This window comes from Elgaria multicarinata, chromosome 5 (assembly GCF_023053635.1).
Source record: "Elgaria multicarinata webbii isolate HBS135686 ecotype San Diego chromosome 5, rElgMul1.1.pri, whole genome shotgun sequence".
NCBI lineage: Eukaryota > Metazoa > Chordata > Lepidosauria > Squamata > Anguidae > Elgaria > Elgaria multicarinata.
Window position 1 is genome coordinate 110213256 of NC_086175.1, and position 20617 is coordinate 110233872.

Here is a 20617-nt window from a genome sequence, read left to right on the forward strand (position 1 = left end):
AGGGTGTAGGGGAAGGACTGAGGAGGGAAGCTTCTTTGTATGAAGGCTCCCCATGCAATTTAGAACCCTGTGCAATCAGGGGTCTAAATCACGCAGGGACCCACATGTGTAGAACAGGCTCCTAGCTTCAGATCTTCTCCACCAAAACACAAAGGAACTTAGGAAGCTGCCTTATGCACAGTCAGACCATTGGCCCATCTAACCCAGGACTTCAGGTAGGATTCTTTCCTAGCCCTGCTTGCAGATGCCGTGGATTGAGATGGGAACCTTTCGCAAGCAAAGCATGTGCTCTATGGGGGTGGGCAACAAGGACACAACAGAAAAACTCGCTTTCATGAGAAATTGAATGCCTGAACAAAGCTTTTGTGGACTGGACATTTGGATGTCTCTCCCTCTCACCCACCAGCCTTAAATAATTAGTAGTGTTTTGACACTAGAGGCCTTCAAGAGGCAGCTGGACAAGCATCTGTCGGGGATGCTTTAGGGTGGATTCCTGCATTGAGCAGGGGGTTGGACTCAATGGCCTTGTAGGCCCCTTCCAACTCTGCTATTCTATGATTCTAAAACCCAGAGGAGGAGGGGAGAGCAAACATGCTCAAGCCTCTACAGTCTCCAAATCACAACCTGTGTGTACTAAACAGTTAAACTTAAGTGGCTGGACTCTGCTCACAAAAAGAGAAGAAGCTGGGATAGCAGAGGCAAGTAGGAATGGGATGGGAAACCATGCAGAGAAACGGGTCAATGATGGTCCATATGAAATGCTTTCAGGGGTTCTAGTAGCCATGCACTTTTCACAGTAGAGTGAAAAAGAGCAGAAATGTTTGTTTTAGTTACTAGCACAGGAAATGAAAACAAGAGTTAACTGATGGCAGGAAATACAAAAAAGTTAAGATGAGAATTCAGGAAGTACTTGCTTCTGAAGTCACCTTTTGAGGCACTGTTGAAGAAACAGGGTTTGAAGGAAGAAAGGGAGATTGGTCGATGAGAGAGATGAAGCGTATTTTGGATGTAGAGAGCAGTGCAGCAGAAAGTAGGAAAATGAGAAACGAAGACATTCTGATGTTATTCCATTCATTGTCACCAAATTCAGTACCCAAGGAGAACATCAGTTCAAATAACCACAGTTTTTCCCAGTTCAGAAAGTATCTTCAGTGTGTAGGAGGGAAGCAATGAAGCAATTCTGTGAACCTAAAATCTGCTCATGTATAAAAAATTATATCTCTTTTCAGCAGCTAGTTCCCAGTAATTTCTAAAATCTGTCCCTAATCTCACTACATGTAGTAAGGGGAGAACATCCAAATAGGCCCAACTGGAACTTAATAGCAGATTATATGCCCTTGCCAGGAAGATTCACCTGATGGTTTTTTGCTACTTACAGTATTTTAGAAATTTTCTGCTCGGTAATTTTAGTATAGATGAAGTCTGCAACAGTCAAGATTTTAAAATAAAAGGTTGATTTTAAAATAAAACATTGTTTTTACATTTTCACTGAAAGGACAATGTTACTGAACCCTATGAAAGTGCACTGGACACTCATATCTGCTTTTCAAAAATGCGAAATTACAGTTTTAGAACATTTGAAGACTGAGCGGAAGATGAAAGAATTGAACAAAACCTTGTTACGATCACTGCTCAAAATCTGCATTTGTAAGTATGATAGCATGTATAACTAGAAAAAAATTCTTCCAATTTAGTAGAGATAGTAAAGGTTATCTAGGGCTTACGGTTGACCTATTTCTGTTTAGAAGGTTCAACCATACGTTTGTATGAAGAACACTGGTTATGTTATTCAGTACATCAAACAAGAATGCTGGAACTTAAGTCTTTATACTAGTAATATAGTTGTGAAAAAATATTCAATATTCCATAACAATATTCATAATCAAAGGTTGATAATTTATAGCTTTTTAGTTGAATTAAATTAAAATCACTTCAATGGCTTAAGATGTGTGCCAGTTATAGCCTTTTAAACAAAAGAAACACGAAGACTCTGCATGGCTGTGGATGTCACCAAATCCTATAAGTTTGGGGCATCTAACATGCTTAAACAGATTGTAAATTGAAAATAAAAACCAGACATTTTAAATAGTGTAGAACAAGCCCAACTGGCTTTGTTCCAGCCCACTTGAAAATTTCTACTGCCTATTTTTTTTTTTAAAAAAAAAAAATGCAGACATGACTGGCTATGGTGAACTGCCAGAGAAACAGTTCGATCTTTGTGGGCTGTTATTGAGGAAGACCTCTATGAGCCTTCCCATTAAAACGTGGGCTACTACAGATAGCAGGAGGCAGGAATGACAAGTGAGCTATATTAAACATGACTGATCTATACAACCAGTAACTTTGGAAAATAGTATCTTCTTTAAATTCAAAGGTAGTCACCATCAAATACCAAGAGCTCTCATCTTTGGAAATCAAAACCCTAGTCCATGAGGCCATTAAGCTACTGGTGTTGTGCCTTCTCAAGATCTGGGACACATGTAATCCCAACTTGCAATACAAAATTCACACTTATTTTCTTATCTCTATTTACACAGACAAATCATTCTGCCTCTTTTAATATCCTACACTTTCTATTTCAGAATGTTGTGCTGCTGGTACAAGTGATCTTAGATCATGGCATGACCCAACTTCTGAGCCACAATCCACCAACTAAAGATAAATGAGATCCACTTTAGACCGTTTTGTTGAAGCTTTTAATATTTTTTAACACTCTGAGAAGTGTTTTAAAGTCAAAATTAGTCATTCTGTCCTAGGAGGCAGGATAATAACTAAATGCAAATATGCTGAAGGTAAATAATACAAAGATAATCCTGATATGCAACATTCTCTAGAAATGCTTTAGACTAAAAGTAATACCATACATGTATCAGGATTTAAATACCTATGACTACAGTCCCTGGCACACTTACCTAAAAGAAAGTCCCAGGAAGTATTTACTTCCCAATTATTGCATTCATATCCAACCTGATTGTGGAAGTAATTATTCTTCTAACAGTGTAAAGTGCTCTAAAAGTGTGATTCTATGCATGTTTACTCAGAAATATGTCCCACTGTGTTCAATGAGGCTTACTCCCAAGTATATGTGCATTGGACTGCAGTCTCAGTCTCTCCAAACAGTCTCTTATCTCACAGTAAGTCAGTCAGTAAGTCCCATTAAACCCATTTAAGTAGACATGTACAAGATTGTGCTGATACTCATGCTAGGGTTCATCTAAGTTAGTGATGAGATGTGAAAAATAACCCACAAAAGATTGATGTTGTGATAACAAAAACCTAACATCTCACAGAGAAGTCTACATTTAATTTCCAAAAAGAATTCTGGATGGCTTGGTAAACCACCCTAACATAACCCATGGCCTGTGGGCACCATGGCTTGTGGTGGGTTAAATATGCTTCCATACAGCTCATGTATAAAAAACTACATCTCTTTTCAGCAGCTAGGTCCCTGTCATTCCCAAGTTGCAAACTATCAGAAACTTGAAAGCAATTAGATCAATACTCTCTTTCCAAATCTGTACAAAGAGAGATCCAGAAGATGCTTGAAGTCAATTGCATATAACAGCCACATCATTTGTGTTCCTTTAACTTCTTACAAATAGTAACGGAAACACATGCTGCACTGACCCAAATACCCATCCATGCAGGATGATTTATTACTATACTTATTTCAGTGCTTTATCCAGTTAATGTCACTGTATTTTAACAGGTGTGCCTTCTATCTTTATCACTGAAACTCAAGTCACCTTGTTATCTGCATATTTTCCCTAAAACACAAGTTTTACCCTTCTCCTTGGCCAATTTAGGATGCAAGCCTAAGTACATTTAAACAGAAAGAAGTGCTACATCTCCCAGCATGCCCCAGTCAGCTGGCTGGAGCATCCTGGGTGTTATAGGACATTTTCTCTCTCTAAACATGCATGGATTGCACCTTAAAGTACATCCTATATTCAGAAATGTTGCAAGGATCCTATTACCTTTTTCAACCAAGTACAGTTTTCATTAACCTCTCTAAGCCTTTATTGTCATCTCCTGACAAATAAAATTCCACTTATCCTATCCAGTAGTTAATGCTGACAAAAATTCTACCATCTGCCTACCAGCTTTAACTCTGTCATCTGCAGCTCATCCCCTTTAATCAACACAACCAGAGAGGTTGCGAACACATATCTTCATATACATTTAGATTACAACCTCCCGTTTTAAAAACTCAGTGGTTCCTACAATCTATATTAGGTACCATGAGCACCCATTACATAAATTCTACATCATTTAGAGTAATTTCAACTATTACATTTTTGTCTTCATCTTCATACTGTTTAAGGAGGTTGTCCTTTTTCTTGTATTTATATCAAGCAACAGTATATATATCAAATTGTCCATAACATCCTGCCCTTAACATACCATGCCTGCCAAGGTAACAAAACTGCATTGCCACAAATCCATTAACATGGTATGCTACTTTCATCACAAACTAAGGACACAATCCTACGCATGTTTAGATATAAAAACACCCAGCATGCTGGTTGAGGCATGCTGGGAGTTGTAGGGTTCTTTCCCCCTATCTAAATATGCATAGGATTGCACCCTAGTAGTACAATCCTATGCATATTTAGTCAGAAATAATCCCCAATGGGGATTACTCCCAGATAAGTATACATAGGATTGCAGCCTTTGTATGTCAGAGGTGGGCAACTTCTAGCCAAAACATCTGGAGGGTCACAGCTACTATCAACCCTCACCATTGGCTATGCTGGCTAGGGCTGGTGAGAGTTGTAGGCTGAAACATCTGAAGGGCTACAAGTTGCCCACTCCTGCCATATGTATTCAAACTGGAACAGAATAAAAAAAGAATATGATACCTTTCAGTAAATCTTGTTTTCTTAAAGCAACCAAATTGAGCATATTTTTAAAATGTGTTTAATTTTCTCCTTTTAAGTGGATTTATCCTGCTTCCTTCTTTTTCCTCTGCACAAAATTCAATCTAATATGCAAGCACTATCCAAGCACTGAAGTTGTCCAGTACCAAATATTACACCTTCCAATGATTTCAAAGACATTATAGAAAATTGTCTCAGTGAGCCTTGTTAAACAGCCATTAAGTAGCAGAACTCTTATTTCAGAATTAGCAATGCAGATTTTAATGCTATAAACATAAAATTATCCTTCAACAGTAAAGCATAAGCAAGCTGGTGTTTTAATAAAGATCAATGTCTTTTTAGGCAACTATTTTAACAGGTATTAGTCTGAAGCTTGTGAAGCCATCCCTCTAATAGGCCAAATAATTGCACTTAATAATATCAACATTAAAATCTAGAATAACTGTAATATTTTCATTCAAGATCCTAGGTACTGTGTTGTGCATGAATGCATCAGGACACGGTTCAAATCAACTTTGACTATAAAACATTATTACATCCAAAAATAAGATGTAGCATGCATCACATGGGAGGGGCCATAATCTATGGAAAGCAATAGCTTATCTTCAATTACCAGGGGTTCGATTGTAACAGTGCAACTGCTTTTGAGGCCAACTCCACTCATATGGTTTTCCACTAAATGGCAAAAAGTACTTAGTAGATGGCAGACATTCATATTTCTAGGCTCATGTACACTACCTAAGGTACTCAGATAATGTGATATCTGTTGATTTAAACTCAGAAGGGTAACTAAAAAGATAGAACATAACATACAACTAGTATTTCTGAAGCTATAATATCTCTTACAAAATTATTACGGGACATATGTCTAGTTAGGATGATCATTACTTTTCTATCCAGTTTGCTGGGTACTGCTATCAAGATATTTGATTATGAAACTTGGCATTATTGACAAAACACATAACTAAATCCAATATGAGACAGCAGTATGAAATGCGACAGCAACTAGAGAGACTTGGATGGTGCAATCTACATTACTACTTCTTCCACAACACAGTGACTTTCTATAGTTACCTCAATGAGGATTCCACCCTATAAAAAGGAGCTCAACATTAGTTTAATTGCTCTACCACATCCCCAGCAAGCTCATAAACAACAACTTAACATTTGTATAGTGTTTTCAATTTTTCAAACCCCTTCACATATATCCTTGCAACAACCCTATACAGTAAATCAATATACCTGTCCCCCCAGATTGCAGATCCAGGGTAATATTTGAACCAGTGACTTCCCAATTCATAACCCAATCCCTAAGCTAGTCAGTACACTACACCAGTGCTCTGTATCACATACTGAACTCATTCACAAAACTGCATTTTAGGTGAGCCTTCATTGCAAGATGACTACAAGCATTCTAGCAATTGTGGATTAACTAGTTTTCTAACAAGACACGGCTACAGACTTTGCTTGCTTAAATGACAGTTACACAGCTAATGACTTACAATTCTTTTCACAGGTCCTCTCCTTAAAACTGTTTCATCTTAAAAATTCCATTGAGAGAGGGAATTTATTTATAATACCCTTTCCTTTTTTGTGTACAAAATGAATAGGAAAATAGGTGCTGCAAGACTGTTGGGTATGCTGCAGAATAACACACCTACTGCTCTGGATATTTGAGCGAGACTGGTATCTTTACATTATACTTGGTGTACCCAAAACAACAATTATTACCCATTATTTCCTAACTGCAGATATTACTGGATTTCAAGTTAAAACATCTAACCAATCAAACTTAGAACTGCAATCGAAAGCTGGCATGAGGAGAGCGAAGAAACTTACAGGAAGGGCAGGACAAGTCGTCAAACCACACTTCAAAAGATCTCAAACAAGTTTGGTTGAATATTTTTTACACAGTGCTGACAGATTCACTGTATCTTCCCATCTAATGGCCCAAAGTGCTATTTCACCACTGCTGAAACACTCTGGTGGTCCTAGGTGCTTTTTAAATAGGGGTGTGGGGAGAGGCCAGGTCAAGTTCTCATATCTTGGTTTCTCAAGCAGTATTCTGCTCTATTTTGGTACAAAGACGGTCAGTCCATGATTACAAAAACCAACCACTGACACACTTGGTGAATCCAGAGCATGCAGATGGGGAAAAATGTGTATACATTACACATGGGTCATGGACAAGTCTATCAATCCTGCTAAGGTTTTCTGGTCCATCATAAATTTTGCCTCCCATCGCTGCTCCCTTTGATAACTGGCTGTATTTTTAAGCCACACACACACACACACGTCGTTTCCTTAGCCCCAGCCTCCTTACATATATATATAAAAGGCATCACCACACCCCTTTTGCCACTTCTTTCAAAGCAAGTGTCAGCCGACCATGTCACCGCCCATCACAATTGCTATGCCATCGGGGAGAAGAAGGGGACAATATCCACAGCCTCCCCCGGCTCTTTTCAACACTTGTTTTTGACTCAGACATCGCAGGCTTCAATCCCTTGCCTTGTCTAGCCACCCCTCATCGCCCACCCTCTTCCGGAGCATCCAACCATCTCCGTGAGACGTTCCTGACATCCCTGCCTGCTCTGCAAGAAGGCCGTGGAGCCCAAGGCCTGGGACCAGAGACCCACCTGGAGCTCTTTTTCGCTCTCCCTCCCCACATCCCAGCAGAAGCGCCCGACCCGCACTCACTGGCCAGCCGGGGTCCGTCCAGCCCCCCTCCGCCGCCCGGTACTCCGTGGCCGCCGCCTGCCCCTCCGCCTCCTCCCACCAACTCGGGGGGCTTCTTAGGCCCCGCCACCGGCACCGCTGCCCCATGCCCCGGGTAGCCTCCGCCGTGTCCGGGCGAGGCAGCGACGGTAGGAGCAGCAGGGCCAGGGGGGAGCCCGAGCGGAAGCCCCCCGAGGGCGACCGGCGGCGGAGGCCCTGGACAGGCGGCGGAGGCTCCGCCGGGCTCCTCGTGCAGGAACTGGCACTCCTCGCCGTAGAAGCACGTCTTGTCCTTGGCGTAATAGCGGCAGAACTTGAGCTTCAGCCCGCCGGGGGCCACCGCCGCCGCCCCCGGAACCCCCGGCCCCGGGGGCGGCCCCACCACCGCCGCGGCAGCGGCCACCGGGGGGGAGCAGGGGAGCCCGCCGCTGTTCATGGCGGCCGCTACAGCAGCAGCAAGGCCGCCTGAGGAGGAGGCACCGCCGTTGCCGGCCACAGCACCATGGGGAGGCAGGCGGGGAGCGGGAGGAGCAGCAGCCGTGCCACGGCCGCCGCTGTCACACAGCCCGAGTCCCGGCAGCGGGGGAGGAAAGGGGGAGAAAGGAGGGACGGAACGGCTCTTGTGCTTCTCTGAAAGGGGTCCAGGGAGCCCTCCGAGGAAAACCAGGCGAAACGGAGAGCGCTGGGCCTTTGGCCAGGCTACTTCATGGTCCCGGTAGCGGCGGCGGCGGGGTGGTTGTTTATTCCATTTTCCTCTTCCTGAGCAGCTTCCTCAGCGCGCTTGCGCCACAGAGAGGCCCGCTGGGTAATCCGGGCCTGGAGCAGGCGAAGGCGCTTGTTGAGGCCCAACCCAGCCCTGACAGAGGGGAAGGGAGGGGGAAGGCAGAGAACGGGAGCCCTTTCCCTCACAGACTTCTGTTACTCTTCCCTTCCATGCCCTTCGGGTCTCTCTCTCTCACACACACTATAACTATGGTATATGTGTGTGTGTGCGTCAAGTGAAGATAACACTTCTGGCTTCTGATGAACTGGGCTTGAATCCATGAAAGTGCGTGCCTCCATCTGTTACAGCACACTCCTATGACTGTTCATTTGGATGTAAGCCCTATGGAATTCAGTGGGGCTTACTCCCAGATGATCACCTTTGGCAGAGTAATCCTAGACATGTCCACTCAGATGTAAGTCCACGAATTCAGTGGGACTTACTTCCAGGGTAGACAATTCCAGCTTTACTTTTATGTTGCTCCCACATATGGTATACCCCATGCCATGACAGCTTTAGAGTCACCACTTATACATCACTGTCTGCATAAAATTTGCATGTGCCATTTTCTATACACAGATGCATATTTAGAAATAACTATTCTCATTTTAAATGTGGTTGGGGCATTTTACCACCCCAGGCCATTTTACAATATATCCTTGGGAGGTGAAATGCCCCACAAACCAATGTGTGCCTGTGATGTCAGCAGAAGTATGTTATAAACTCAAAATATTAGAACACCTTTTATTATACTTACCTTTTAAAGTAGACTTCGACTGAGCAGCTCTTCAAATAGAGAACTGTCCCCGAAGTCCTTCAAATAGAGGACTATTCTCTGTAAAATAGGACACACGGCCACCCTAAGAGTGTGAATTACAGCAGGAAGGAGCTGGGCCTTTAAATCAGTTGCTCCGAGACTGTGGACTTAGCTCTCCCCTAAGATCCTCAATTGCCTCTTTTATATAGGGTGTGCAAAACATATATTTTCTATTTGGCCTTGAATTTAGCTGCCTAGTTTTGTTCTTACTGGTCCTATTTTTCAGGGTTTTGTTGATTGTTAAGTATGTTTTATTCTGTTTATTTGTTGCTATATGCCACCTAAAGTGCTGGGATGCTGGCTAATAGATTATTTTAATAACTTATTCACAAAATTTATATACTGTTCCATATCCAAAATAGATTCCAGAGCAGTGAACATAGGAATAAAACAGTAAAAAGACAAAAAGATTAAAACAGCAAATTAAAATTGTTCAGTTTAAAAGTACCAATAAAAACGATCACTTGAGGAATGCTTCTAGGGAAAGAGCTGTTTTCAAGAGGCACCAGAAGCGGCACAGGGTTGGCGCCTGCCTGACCTCTAGGGGCAGGTAGTTCCAAAGAGAAGGGGTTACCTTTAATTTTAATGCATTAGTAAATGTGCATAGAATTACAGTATATGACTGACATGGCTACTCCCTTGGTTTTTCCCTCCCTCAGCATTTCTGAACATCACACTGGCTTGGATTACTTACCTTTTAATTGCCTTGTTGTACTCCCATCTGGGTTGTGAACTGAAGTCATTCTCTAGGCATGCTTATAGGACAAACAGGTTTTTCAACCCAGTGACTGGGAAGGCTGTTTAGCACAGTTGTAAAGCCAAGGCAAACTTGGCTTTACAATGACATTGTGAGGTTAATTACATGTTACATTATGTGTTATGTGCAAATATGGATAAGCCAGTAAGCCACAGTACAGGTTTGTTTTTGTTTTGTTTTTAAATAACAAGCCACTTCTGGGGAGGGCAATTTAAGAGTGGAGGGTGCTCTGTTCTTTTCCTTGCCCATTGTTGCTTCACTGCATCTTGCCCCTAGCAATCAGGCATAATAGAACCCTAGAGTTGGAGAGGTCTTCTGCACTAGTGATTAGGGATGTGCACGGACCCCCCCCCCCGATCCTCTTCGCGCCTGATCCGCAATTTGCCCGCTCCGCCCCGCCTCGATCCGCCTAGGGTCCGCTCCGCTCCGCTGCGGAGCTCCGGCTCCAAATCGGAGCTCCACAGTGGCGGGGAGTGGTGCCAGGTAAGGCCCTCCTCCCCCTTACTGACTGTGGCCTGTTGCGGCCTAGTCTTCCTGTTTGAGTCCTCGGGCTCAGTTGAAGCAGCCGCGGGACTGCGGACGGATGCAGGTAAGACCCCCCTCCCCCTTACCCGGCTCTGCCGCTGTTGCCACATGGGCGACAGCGGCAGGGCCAAGTAACCCCCCTTACCTTTTTTGCAGAGCTCCGGATTGAGGCAAAGGATCCACTTTCACCTCGATACGCTCCGCAATGCTCCGCTGCTCCCCCGATCCTCTTCACCTCCGCCTTACGGGGAGATGAAGCCCCCCGATCCGCTTCTGCTTCTCCAGTCCGAGGAGAAACGGAGCGCACCCCTACTAGGAATTCTACACATTTTGGAGCAGTGGGCATATTTGGCTGCCCGTTTATAAAATGGCTGCCACATCTCTATTAAGCGTGTGTCAAAATGCAGTTAATGCTTCTTTTGAACTAATGTCCTGCAGTAGCTTCTTTTTGGGAGAAGATTATTATACAGATAAATTTTGTACTGGAATAGTCTTTAATAATGGCTGGTGTCCATGCTCTTTTAAATTATGTACCTGTTTCTTGGAAATAAACAAATGGTCAGAGTAAGTGGATTGTGAACTGCCCAGAGAGCTTCAGCTACTGGGCGGTATAAAAATGTAATAAATAAATAAATAAATTCTCTTTGACAGCCAAAAGATTGCTATTACAAGACTGGAAGAATAAACACCTATTTTGCAATGGACTGAGGACCTTACAACAATTTCAATATTTGAATGGGTGGTGTATAGAGGCCACCTTCAAATGTATATTTATTTGGACATCTGGTTCAGTTTTGTTGAAACTTGTGTATAATTGCTAGAAAGTTGTATTTTCATGAATATGTATGTTGTATGTATTCATTGCTATGAATATATGCAAATCTATGTATGTACATTTAAAAAAACGGGGGGGGGGATGTAAAGAGGAAAAAAATAAAGTTGCTGCCATGGTAGGTCACAAAACACTTATTTCCCAGAAGGCAAACTGATGAGACTAAAAGAAAACCAGCCCAAGAAACTAAGTTTAAGCTGGAGTCTAAACTCCAAAATACAAAAACACTCCCTTGAATCCAACTGGGCAGCACTGGTGAGCAGCAGTTTGTTTTGCAGAATACGAGCTAATTTTTTTTAAAAAAATCATAAGAAATAAAATAAAAAATCAGGAGGGACACGGAGCCTAGTGCATGCTAAGAGAAGTGTCTGTGGGCACTTTAGTGCCCATGGGCACCATGTTGGAGACCCCAGTTCTAGACCATCTAGTCCACTCCCTCCACAATGCAGGAAATCCAAAGCTAGAGTAGCCCCTTGCAGTTGGCTGACCGGACTCTCTCCAGCAAGGGAAAGACTAATATCTTCATTTGGAAGTATGTGTGCGTTTGAAAGGCATAGGAGACAAACCTGTGTGAAGAAAAGCCACTTTTTGGTGCTGATTTGGAGAAGAAGAAAAAAGGCAGGTAAGGAAAGGTTGAGTACTTTTCTCTCCCCATCACTTTTCTGCTTTGACTTGCTTCCTCTTGGCTTAGCTTTTCATTTTCAAAAACTGCATGTGTGTTCAGTTATACAAGTATTTATGTGATATGTTGTTAGCCCTCAAGTATATACTCAGCAGCCAGCTTCTCCCAGGGGCTGTCTTGATGTCGACTTTGCCCTGGGTTGGCTCTGAATCTGTGCTGCGATGGTTATATGGCAAAGAGGCAAAGTTGCGTGGCTGAAAATTCAGGATGGGGGACACTTACCTTGACTTTCCCAGCCAGAGCGAGGTCAGCCTGGCTCTTCTGCCATTCTGTCCCCGCTTGGAGTCACTCCTGGGACATTTCTGGGTGGAAGGCAACCTCCTGTTGGTAGCTGGAAGCTGCGGGAGGGGTGGGACTGGCGACCCCAATGGCTGCCAGAAAGCCTGCACTGCCTCCCCTCATAAAGACAACTTGCCACCAACAGGCACCAGCTATAGTGCGGGGTTTGGCAGCAGGGCAGCACCAACCCAGCACCATGAAGACAGCCCCCCCCCCCGGGCTAGTGTGCCTGCATGATATATATGATTGCTGGCTTCTACATGTTACGTTTTGTAAAACATCATGGGTAAACACACCTAAAATATATGATGTATTAAATGGCCTGAATCAATGTCGATTTTATTTATATACTGCCTTTCCATATATTTAGGTTCAAGGGAGATTTCATCAAACACGAAGAAAAAAAGATAACAACCCATACTCTCAATACAATAAACTAATTCTTAATAACGGCAATACAATAGGAGCAGTGTGTTAAATACATTCATTCAAAACTAAGCATAGCTGAGCCATTCACACCAGTAATTCATGATTCCTAAATCATAACTATTGGAGCAGTATTACTTCAAGAAGGAAAACCTGTTGCATATGCGTCCCGCTGACTGACCCGCAACACAGCACAATTATGCACAAATTGAAAAAGAAATGTTTGCAATCGTGGCAGGATGTGAGAAATTCCATCTATAGATCTATGGCAGAACATTAACAGTGGAGACAGACCACAAGCCTCTTGAACTTATAATGAAGCCTCTAGCTGAGGCGTCCACCAGATTGCAAAGAATGATCTTACATCTTCAGAAATATGTTCTGAGAATCAGGTATAAACCAGGAAAAGCAACACTATCCAGAACATTCATACCAGGAAAGAATGCCAACGAGGAGAAAGATTTGGAGGAGCAAGTACATATGATACTAAGGAAGTTTCCAGCAACAGAAGAGAAATGAGGAAATAAGGCTCAAAACAAAAAAGATGAAGCTATGCAAAAGTTGTCTAGGATGGTAAAAGATGGTTAGCCCAAAACCAAGTCTAAAGTACCATAGGAAATTAAAGATTTCTGGAATGTCAAAGAAGCCCAGACCTTAAGATCATCTACAGGGGCCCTTCTCCATGAACCCCTGCCAAAGGAAGTGAGGCAGGTGGCTACTAGGAGGAGGGCTTTCTCTGCTGTGGCACCCCGGTTGTGGAATGAGCTCCCCAGAGAGGTCCGCCTGGCGCCTACACTGTACTCTTCGTCGCCAGCTGAAGACCTTTTTATTCACTCAGTATTTTAACACTTAATTTTAACTTAAATTTAAATTTTACTGTTTTAACTCTGTATTTTAATCTTATATCAATTTTGCTGCATGGTTTTATCCTGGTTGTGCTTTTTATACTGTATTTTGTATTTGTGCTTTTAACCTGTTGGTTGTTTTATTATGGTTTTAATTTTTGTGAACCGCCCAAAGAGCTTCAGCTATTGGGCGGTATAAAAATGTAATAAATAAAATAAAATATAGAAGGGACTTATATTTCAAGGGGAACATACTGTCATTCAAAAAACATGTAAGATCAACCATACTAGAGAAGGTTCACATATGACATTTTGGCGCATTGTTATGCAAAAGATGGGCAAGGGGCTTACTATATTGGTCAAGGAGGAGGGCTCAGATAGAAAATATGGTCTCCAAGTGCTCCATATGTTTAGAATATCAAAAGGGAAATGCCAAAGAATGAATGTCACTGAGAGACATACCTAACAGACCATGGCAGCAAATTGGGACTGATTTGTTCACATGGGAACAAAAGAACTATTTACTTATTGTGGACTATTATAGCCAGTATCCAGAGATTGTACAGTTACTAGATACCAGGGCAAACATAGTAATCAATGTTATTAAATAAATTGTAGCAAGACATGGAACATGTGGAGAAATTATATCTGACAATGGGCCACAGTATACATCAGCTAAATGTGCCCTTTTGCCAAGGAGTGGAGTTTTAAACACACACTCACAAGTTCATACTACCCACAGTCAAAAAGGGCAACAGAAAAGTATGTACAAATTATGAAAAACATGATGAAAAAAGCAAAACAGACCAATCAAGATGTATACTTAAGCCTGTTGATCTACAGAAATATGTACACCAATAGTGGGAGATGCATCTCCAGCTCAACTGTTAATGAGCAGACAACTAAAATCCAATCTTCAACTATGAGTAGACAACTTTTGGCAAATATCCAGAAGGGAGACAAGATCAGGAAAAACATAATAAACTCAAGGCTCAAACAGAAAATATACTATGACAGAAGTGCAAAGTTACTTGAACTATTGAAGGCAGGAAATTCTGTAAAGGGTTCAGCAACAGGATCAACATTGGGAACCAGCTGTAGTAAGAAGTGTCAAAGTAACACTACATTCATACATAGTGTGGACAAAGAAAGGAAAGGAATACAGGGGAAACAGAAGACAACGGAAGAGCACAACAAAAGGAAGATTGTACACATGCATCAGCTAGATTGATAATTGCTAGGAATTGGAAAGAACAAAGAGAATATAAAATAGAAGAATGGTATAAAGAAGTCTGGGATATTGCTATTAATGATAAGCTAATGGGGTGTATGAAAGTTAAGAAAGGAATATTAAAGTGGAATGATTTTGAGGAGATTTGGAAACAATTTGTTAAATTTGTATTAGAAAAAGGGAAATGGTGTAAACCGTCAGAAGATGTGTTACAATTTTGGAGGGGAGAATAATGGTCCCAGGGGGTGGGTTGCACCTTTTATTATTATCATTTTTATTATGGTTATTATTGTTGTTATTGTTATTATTATTATTAGATTATTAAGTAGTTTTTTTCTTTGTTCTTTATCGTTATTATTGTAGGGTAATGAGTTGATGTGTTGAGATTATTGTAATTATTAAAAAAAAAATTAAAAAATTAAAAATATATAAACATGCATGCAGTTCCTGAGATAGATTCCAAGAAAAGTTCCAACAGCTCCAATATACTACACAATCTGAACTGATGAGTGTACCAAATGAATCAGAAGACAGAGGTAAAACAACAAACTCCAACAAAACTATGGCTGAGAAAGATGCCCAAGATCAGAAGCAGAATCTATCTCAAATGCGCAGCAAGCAGATCAAGGACAGTATTCCAGAGATAGTTGACAATTAAAGCCAAAGATTTGGAAGGATTATGTACCAGCATGAGAGAGTCAGTTCAGTGGTATTACTTTTCAGATAAGAAATAAGGGGTAAAAAGAAGGGGATGTAATATATAAAATAGTCAAGGATGCATTTCCCCAGGCTATCAGAGGGGGCAATAAAGAGCACTACACACCGTGGTATAGAGAGAAGGCTGAATAAAAGGTTGTTGTTACAGAGACAAAATGGTATCAGCCTGTTTATGATAGGGGTGTGCACGGACCCCCCGCTCCGCTTCACTTGCAGATCCGCGATTTTCGGAGCGGGCCGCTTCGCCCCGCCCCCGCTCCGCCCACTTCCGCTCCGCTCCGCTTGGAGCTCCGGATCCGGATCGGAGCTCCGTTTTCCCCCCCCCATAGGCTTGCATTGAAAGCTAAAAAATTATACAACTTTTTTTCTGTTCAAGTTAGAAACCTCACGTTTGGCACCATGACACCTCATGGGGGTATACACACGCACGCCAAGTTTCAAAGCAATCCCATCATCCCCTGATTTTTGGGGAATTTTTGAAAATCCAACACCCCATTCACACCCCTTTCGATAGCTCCGTCAATTTGCACGTTAGAAACCTCAAACTTGCCACCATGACAGCTTATCCATGTGTCCCCATGGACGCCAAGTTTCAAGGCAATCCCATCATCCCCTGATTTTTGGGGAATTTTTGAAAATCGGGCACCCCATTCACACCCCTTTCCATAGCTCCGTCAATTTGCACGTTAGAAACCTCAAACTCGCCACCAGGACAGCTTATCCATGTGTCCACACACACGCCAAGTTTCAAGCAAATCCCATCATCCCCTGATTTTTGGGGAATTTATGAAAATCCAACACCCCTTTCCATAGCTCCGTCAATTTTGCACGTTAAAAAAAAACCTCAAACTCACCACCATGAAAGCTTATCCAGGGATACATACGCACGCCGAGACTCAAGGCAGTCCCATTATCCCCTGTTTTTTGGCGGGGCTTAAACCTGCAAAATTTGGATCTTCCAAAACTCCAAGTGAGCGCAGGAAGGACTTCTCCCCTGAGTCAAAGCCACACACACACAACATCCCTGCGAGGTGGGCAGGGGAGGAGGGGGGGAAGGCAGGCAGGCATGCAGCTGGCATTTCTGGGGGCATAAGGAAGTGAGCCAAGGATAAGCCAGTAATGCATATAAAATGGAATAAATAAACAAATAAATAAACGAAGGAGGGGTGGAATTAAAAGCAGCAGTGTTGCTGAATAAACAGCAAGTAGAACTTTTTAAAAAAGGCTATATCTGTCTTTTACCAGCAATAGGGGGACGTGCCCGGGGGAGAGGGAAGCAGCTGCCAGTTCAGCTCAAGAAAGCCATTGCTTCACCAACAGCTCTAAGAAGTAAACGCTCACTTCAACTCATAATAGGCATCACTCCACCACTAAGAAGTAAACGCTCACTTCGACTCATGATAGGCATTGCTCCACCGTTTTACTCTCTTTGGAAGGCTCTGATGGCCTTCCAGTGCAGGAGAGAGTGGGGGCACGTCCACGATGAGATGCCCTAGGGGAGCTCATCCCCTTGCACCACATCTTTTCAGTTGTTCCCCAAAGTTAGGGTGGGTAGAAGTGCTGTGTTTCTATCTCTTATTCTTGGCTTAGTATATGATTTCAGGTTGTGTTTGTGCATTTGGTGGGGCTACTGTGTTAAAAAACACTGGGAAAAGTCCGTTCAGATTAAGAAAGAGAAGTTTCCCAGAATCTCAAGTTACCCGTTTTGCCTATGCCCTCCTCTAACTTTGGGATCATGTGATCATGACCGGGAGCTGACTCTGCCCCTCAGCCCTTTGAAAAAGGTATTTTTCCCGCCGATTTTTAAAAAAATTCTAGCGCATGACCCGCACCATGCAGAGAGCTGAGAGTAGTCTCAAAATGACCCCCATCCACGACTCTCTGTGCACAAGAATTTTCAGAACGATAGCTTAAAAATCAACCCAGTTATCCCCGATTGTTTTCCTCAATGCAATCCTATGGGCGAAAACCGCCGTTTGAGCCGCGCTGTCCGTTTGTTGACCCGATTTTTAAAAAATTCTAGCACGCGACCCGCACGACGCAGAGAGGTGAGAGTAGTCTCAAAATGACCCCCATCCACGACTCTCTGTGCACAAGAATGTTCAGAACGATAGCTTAAAAATCAACCCAGTTATCCCCAATTGTTTTCCGCAATGCAATCCTATGGGCGAAATGTTTCAAGATGGCGATCGGAGCGCTCCGCCTGAACTAGGAGCTCCGAAAAATGGCCGCTTCTCTTCGCCTTGCTTCTAGGGGTCCGCGGTCCGCTTCTACTCCGCCTCTGGGTAAGGCGGAGCAGGCCAATTCGCTACTGCTTCTCCGCTCCTAATCGGAGCGGAGCACATGCCTAGTTTATGAGACAACAGAGTAAGAACATCAGCGATATCACTTGCGCCCAGGAATCCAATTTATTTACTTACTATATTTGTATAGGCTGCTGAATAACCTATGTTCTCTGGGCAGTACAAGCGCAAATAAAAGAATAAAGTACAATATTAAAATGCAATGTAAGAAAACACTAAAATGCAACATTAAAATGTTCCTTTCCAGCAAAAGAGAGAAAAATACTTGACGGCACAGATATTCAATAAACCACAAATCAGTGATTAAGAGCCCAGATTTTAATATCACAAATGATTTAAAAGGCCTGAGTGAGTAAAAAAGATCTTCTGTTGGTGCTGAGTGCCAGGCAACCCCCTCTGGGGAGGCTATTCCAATCTGGGATGTCGCCCCCTACTAGTAGCCAGCCACCCACCTCACTCATTTGGCAGGGAAAGTGGTTAGAGTTAACAACTAAGGTAAGGTAGTTTACTCATGAGGCTTTTTCTTGACGCTTCAAGGGTTAGTTAATCCCTTCAACTCAAGAGCAAACTGGACAAGAGACCATGCATGCAATTAGCTTTAAAAAAAATTAAATTGCAGGCACTGGCCAGGTATGTGTGCGTGTCCAGTTCAAGACCCTAGGGGGCGGTATGGTACTCTTTTCTTCCAATGCAAGTGGGTATGTTTGCCTGGTGGGCGTCCGACTTGGATTGGGCCTGTAGTGGGGAGGTGGGAGGTGGAATGCCAGGGTCCGGAGCTGACCCTACTGTCCTGCTATCTACTTTAAAAAAGAAGGAGCAGCAGCTATTAATGTAATTAACTGAATGGAGTCTTATCTAGTTTGACCCTCAGTTACTAGTCAGGAGGAATTCTGTGGGGAAAGGATTCAGAATTTAACCGGACTACAAATTCTCACAGTTACTATTCTCACAGATACAATGGGCTCACAGCTACTGTTTAATGACACTTCCCTTGTGCTTTGCATACCTATCCTAACATATACCACAGAGGGCCATACTGCTTCCACCTAAGTGTCATATTTATAAGAAAGGTTGCTACTGTCAAAAATTCTACTTTTAATTTTAAACTAATTTATTTCAGAAGTTTTTCCCTCTCAATCTCTTTAACAGGCAAGCTTAAATCATCTCCAAATTTGAGGTCCAGACCATTTTCCCTCCAGAATAGGGTTGGAATGAAGGCTCAAGGGGGTTATATATGCTCATTTCCCTCATCCAATTCCCTGGCATTTCTTTCATGTGTTATCTGCAACCATACACACAAGTGCATGTGCAAATGAGCATTTCCTGGTAATGTACATAGCCATATGGGGCACTGCTAAACATTTAAAAGATTCACGACCCAGGCCCAGAGGACACACATTTGCATAAAATCTACATATGCTAATTTATATATTCCTTGCAAGTACAAAAAAGACAGTTTATAAATATAATACATAAATAATTCAAATTTAGAAGTAATTACTAAGAATTAAAACCAGCCAATTAATATTTTCATTCAAATCATCTCAGATAAAATTAGTTCTTCAATTAATTTGCACCCTGACCCAGATTATCCCAAACCAATGGATTTTTTTTTTCCTCAGTTTAATTGCCATTCGGGGGAAGTTTTGACATGGATGGATGTTTCAGCATATGGGAAGAGGAGAATTAACCCTTCCCTTCCTAGCTGTCATCCGTCTTGAAAATAGCCCCCTGCTGAGGAAAAACCCTTCCATTGGCACCAATGGATACTCAGGGCTCTGTGGAATAGATCCAGGGCCCTGGTAAAATAGAACTTGGAATGGGCCCCATGGGCCCAGGTCTAGCAACTCCCATTGCCACACCCATGAAAAGCTTTATTTATTTATTATTACATTTATATCCCATCTTTTTTCCTCCAAGGAACCCAAGGCAGCATATATAATCCTCCTCCTCTCCATTTATTGTCACAACAACAACCCTGTGAGGTAGACTAAGCTGAGAGTATGTGACTGGCCCAAAGTCACCCAGTGAGTTTCCATGGCCAAATGGGGGACTAGAACCCGGATCTCCCGACTCACAGCCCATCACTCTAGTCACTACACCACACTGGTTATGGACATGACACCCTCACATGTATGCCTGTAAGTGTGTAAACTATGTAACACATTTGGGGGTAGGGGAAAAATAAAAACTGCAGGCTTTGGTTGATTAGACATATGTGTAAATCCATCCTAAACGATAGAAGATTGAAGCCATCCAGACTGCTCTGCAATCCAATTAAACTAGGATATCTGAAGTTTAAATGTATTTGGTCCTGCTTAAGTCAATGAGACAAAGTAACTTTCAGCTCAAGTGCTTTGACTCAACAAGGCTTTGGATTTCAGCCCAAATTTGTCTGGAGAAAGATTCCTTCAGTATATGTGGATGATTGGAAAGACATATTACCACGACTTAAGTAGAATCTCAGAGTTCTTTTAAAGCTTGTGTCCTTCTAGTAATGCAGTCACATGAGTAATTTGAATTTAGCAGCTCCGCTTAGATGCTAGAAAATTATGGCACTATCACAACTCAAAGAGCATGAAGATCAGTTGTTTATTTGTATAAACTTGTCTATGTTACTTTTTAGCCTTAACAGACACTCCCCCACCTGAATCTTACAAGAAAAAATATATCTAAAACTAATAATAATAATAATAATAATAATAATAATAATAATAATAATAATAATAATAGGCAGTATCCAACTGTGTCATGAATTATGGCAAATGATGTTGTACTAGCAACACATTTATGCATAATTCCTGTTCAACCTGTTGTGCAACCATCTGCACATAACTCTTGT

General features: G+C 42.3%; 2 protein-coding genes across 3 annotated transcripts in view; one reads left to right on the top strand and one right to left on the bottom strand.

Annotated features, from left to right (window-relative positions):
- The window catches only part of PAN3 (poly(A) specific ribonuclease subunit PAN3), a 64537-nt gene extending 56155 nt beyond the window's left edge, over positions 1 to 8382 (bottom strand). The window contains exon 1 of one of the 2 annotated variants that reach the window (XR_010025482.1): positions 7581 to 8382. Coding sequence is in view for 1 of the 2 variants with exons in the window: in XM_063127006.1 (XP_062983076.1) it covers positions 7581 to 8034 (454 nt within the window). In the remaining variant the exon portion in view is untranslated. The remainder of the gene's footprint in view (positions 1 to 7580) is intronic. The other variant, XM_063127006.1, reaches the window with a different exon arrangement.
- The window catches only part of FLT3 (fms related receptor tyrosine kinase 3), an 85027-nt gene continuing 72442 nt past the window's right edge, over positions 8033 to 20617 (top strand). Inside the window, exon 1 of the mRNA XM_063127723.1 lies at positions 8033 to 8313. Coding sequence (XP_062983793.1) covers positions 8033 to 8313 — 281 coding nt within the window. The remainder of the gene's footprint in view (positions 8314 to 20617) is intronic.